The sequence below is a fragment of the Amblyomma americanum genome, chromosome 1 (genome assembly GCF_052857255.1).
Source record: "Amblyomma americanum isolate KBUSLIRL-KWMA chromosome 1, ASM5285725v1, whole genome shotgun sequence".
Lineage (NCBI taxonomy): Eukaryota > Metazoa > Arthropoda > Arachnida > Ixodida > Ixodidae > Amblyomma > Amblyomma americanum.
In genome coordinates, this window is record NC_135497.1 from 86,923,058 (window position 1) to 86,925,889 (window position 2,832).

General features: G+C 52.4%; 1 protein-coding gene across 1 annotated transcript; it reads right to left on the reverse strand.

Moving 5' to 3' along the window:
* Nucleotides 1–560: 560 nt before the first annotated feature.
* On the reverse strand, nucleotides 561–2,468 carry LOC144113166 (uncharacterized). Its single transcript, XM_077646093.1, has 2 exons — nucleotides 2,244–2,468; nucleotides 561–1,421 (listed from the first exon to the last, which is right to left on the reverse strand). Exons 1-2 carry the CDS (start codon nucleotides 2,442–2,444, stop codon nucleotides 1,389–1,391), a joined length of 234 nt encoding a protein of 77 aa, XP_077502219.1. The 5' UTR covers nucleotides 2,445–2,468; the 3' UTR covers nucleotides 561–1,388.
* Nucleotides 2,469–2,832: the final 364 nt, after the last annotated feature.

A 2,832-nucleotide genomic window follows, 5' to 3' on the forward strand; every position in this document is an offset into this window, starting at 1 on the left:
AAACGCTTCAGCGAAGTAAACAGCGAGACAGTGGCATACACAGATGCGGCGAGCGGCAAACTGGGAGCAGCAGTAGCCTCGGTAGTAGATGGCCAAGGTAAACCAATCTCGGCAGCAACAATACGCAGCCGCAATCCAGAGGTAGCGGAAGAAGTAGCAATAGCGCTTGCTTGCGTATTCACCAAGGCAAGTTACATAATAAGCGACAGCAAAACAGCCATCTACAATTACGGAAGGGGCAGAGCAGCATCAGAAGCGGTGCGAATGCCAGTTGGAAGGAAAATTGATAGGAAAATTAGCCTCATATGGGCACCAGCTCACACGTCAGTTCCAGGCAACGAGGCCGCGCACCTCTTAGCCCGAGATCTCTACCTCCGGGCAAGAGCAGAGCCGCCCGATTGCAAGAAGCTTGACGAGAGACTACAGACATACACGGAGATAATAGAAAACTACAGATTACAGCGAAGAACTGTCCCTCCACCGGACAAAGAGCTCGGAAACAGAGAGGCAACAACTTGGAGCACATTACAGGCGGGAAACTACATAAATCCGGTATGGGCATCACACGTCCTGAAAGACGAAGACATAGACGATAAATGTAAGGAATGCGGAGAGAGGGGGACCCTCGACTACATAATCTGGCAATGCACACACTCCCCATGGGTCAATGAAGAAATAAATATTAGAGAAGCCTGGGAGACCCTTCTGCAAAGCGCAGACCCCGCCATGCATAGGAAAGCCATCCATCTGGCGGTAGAGGCCGCCAAGAGCCAGCAACTCTTTGCCTGCATCTAGTCGCGGAGGCCCCGGCCCCTGCCACTAGTCCTCCGCGCCAGGGGTAGAGACTAGGGGGTCTCCATTTCTGATGGAAATAAAAGTTTTTGGAATGGAATTGAATTCTCTCCATGGAGGAAGGAAAAACGAGAGGAGAGGATGTGATGTGGCAAACGTGAAGCCGCCGCGCGCCCGGAAGATGCGGTCGTCCCATATACCTGAGGCAGCTCCCTCGTCTCCTGTGCCATTTCGTTTCCCGCGGCGACACGCGCCCGCCATGCTGCCGCCGCTGCTATTTGCCTCATAATTAGGCTTAGAATTGACGCGCGTCTTCCGACACGCTTTTCACAATGCATCTGGCAGACACGGGGCCTCTCAAATTTCCTTCCTCCATGGTTCTTTCACAGTCACTACTGCAGGGCCAGAGCCTCGTAGCCCGAATAGCGGTGCTCGCAACCGCCGTAAGGGATGTACAGACACTCGTGAGATGGTTGAATCTTGCCCATAGTCACTGTCCCCTCGTGGTGGGTGCGGCCGATGTATAGCTTCTCGCCGGAAGAAGCTCGGCCGCCCTCGACGGCTCTGCCCGGAACGGAGGCGCCGGAACTCGCGACCTAGTGCACCGAGGCGCCGTCAAACACCAGGATCTGTAGAAAAGATGCGAGATGTCAACGGCACGTGTGAGGGCAGACCAGAGTCTAACGGAAGCACTTGGAATAAAGGCCTGGTTGAAGGATCGAGGATACCGGATGATGCATTATTGAGAATGCGTCGCAGCCGTACCACATCAAAGAGGAGATGGCACACTTACGCACATACTCACTTCATCTAAAAATCACCTGGTTAATTTTCAGTCATAAAAATCAATTGCAGCCAATGGACCTGAAGGACGCGTAAATCGTTGGTGTCTCGCCAGTCTTAAGGAGGGGTGTTGCCTTCGCCAGCTTCCGCCCTACGGAGGCAGCGTTTCTCATAGAGGAACAATTTATGAGTAACAAGTTCACAGTTGACTCCGTCGTGCCCTGATTATGGTGATAGATGCTTATTTGGTTCATCAGTGGCTGCAGAGAGCATGCACTTCCAGCCTGAAAGGCGCAAAAGCGAACGGCGGATATCAGACGTACGATCGACAGGCAGGAAGTGTTGCAGGTTACCGAACCCCCAGGCAGTAAGCGTTCTGCGGTTTTCTTCAGATAATTCTTTCAGTGGTATTCGCTGAAAAGTAAGCGCTGGAAGAAGGAAAAATTGCCAAGGCTGATTGCGGATGCATACGACTGCGGTTATCTGTTTACACCTGTCACGCATGTTAAGGCCCGTTTCTTTTTTATCCTTGGATCGCTTTAAATTGCTTTAGGTGGGACTCTCTGCATATACAGACATACATTGGCGTAGATAAGCACCAGAACATGGAAACAGGCACGAAAAGCTGATTGGGAGAAACGTATACGCCGCACTGAAACTCTGCTCACTTCGTAGTTTTCGTAGCGGTGCTCGCCGTCGGCGTACGACACGTAGCAGCAGCCGTGCGAAGCCTCCACCTTGCCTGGAATCAGATCTCCGTTGTGTTCCGCTCGGCCGATGTATGTCTTCTCGCCGCCATCCTTGCCTCCAGGCCCCGCGTTGTTCGGGACGTTGCTGACATCGGAGCGAACCCACATGATTGTGGGCATGAAGGCCAAGGCATTAGGGGCCGACCACACTGTGCAAGCCGAGGATGAGGACAAAGTGAGCAGCAGTAGCCGAGTAACGGGGTAAAAGTTTAAATCAAGGCATCTTCACCTTCCTTCCCCCGCTCTCTCCTGACCTCTCCTCCGCCTGGTACTCAGTCAGCACTTTCACGCATTGCAAGCTACTTGTACAGTCGTCCACACACCTGTCTAAAGCGCTCGAGCGGCACGCTCTGTTGTGCATTTACGACAATAACCGCTGTCTGACTGGCCAAAGATAGCATTTAAAGACATAAGGAGCTAGACATGATCCATGTGAATGTGCATGCACGATTAGGTCTCGTTTCGAGCCCTAGGTCACTCGTAGATGACGCAAATGTACTTACTCTCA

Bases quoted from the DNA above. Each gene is read 5' to 3' on its own strand.
- LOC144113166 (XM_077646093.1), bottom strand. From the start codon at position 2,444: ATGCCCACAATCATGTGGGTTCGCTCCGATGTCAGCAACGTCCCGAAC. The intron at 1,422-2,243 runs GTGAGCAGAGTT...TCTTTTCTACAG, and splicing joins ACCGCTACGAAAACTACGAA to ATCCTGGTGTTTGACGGCGC.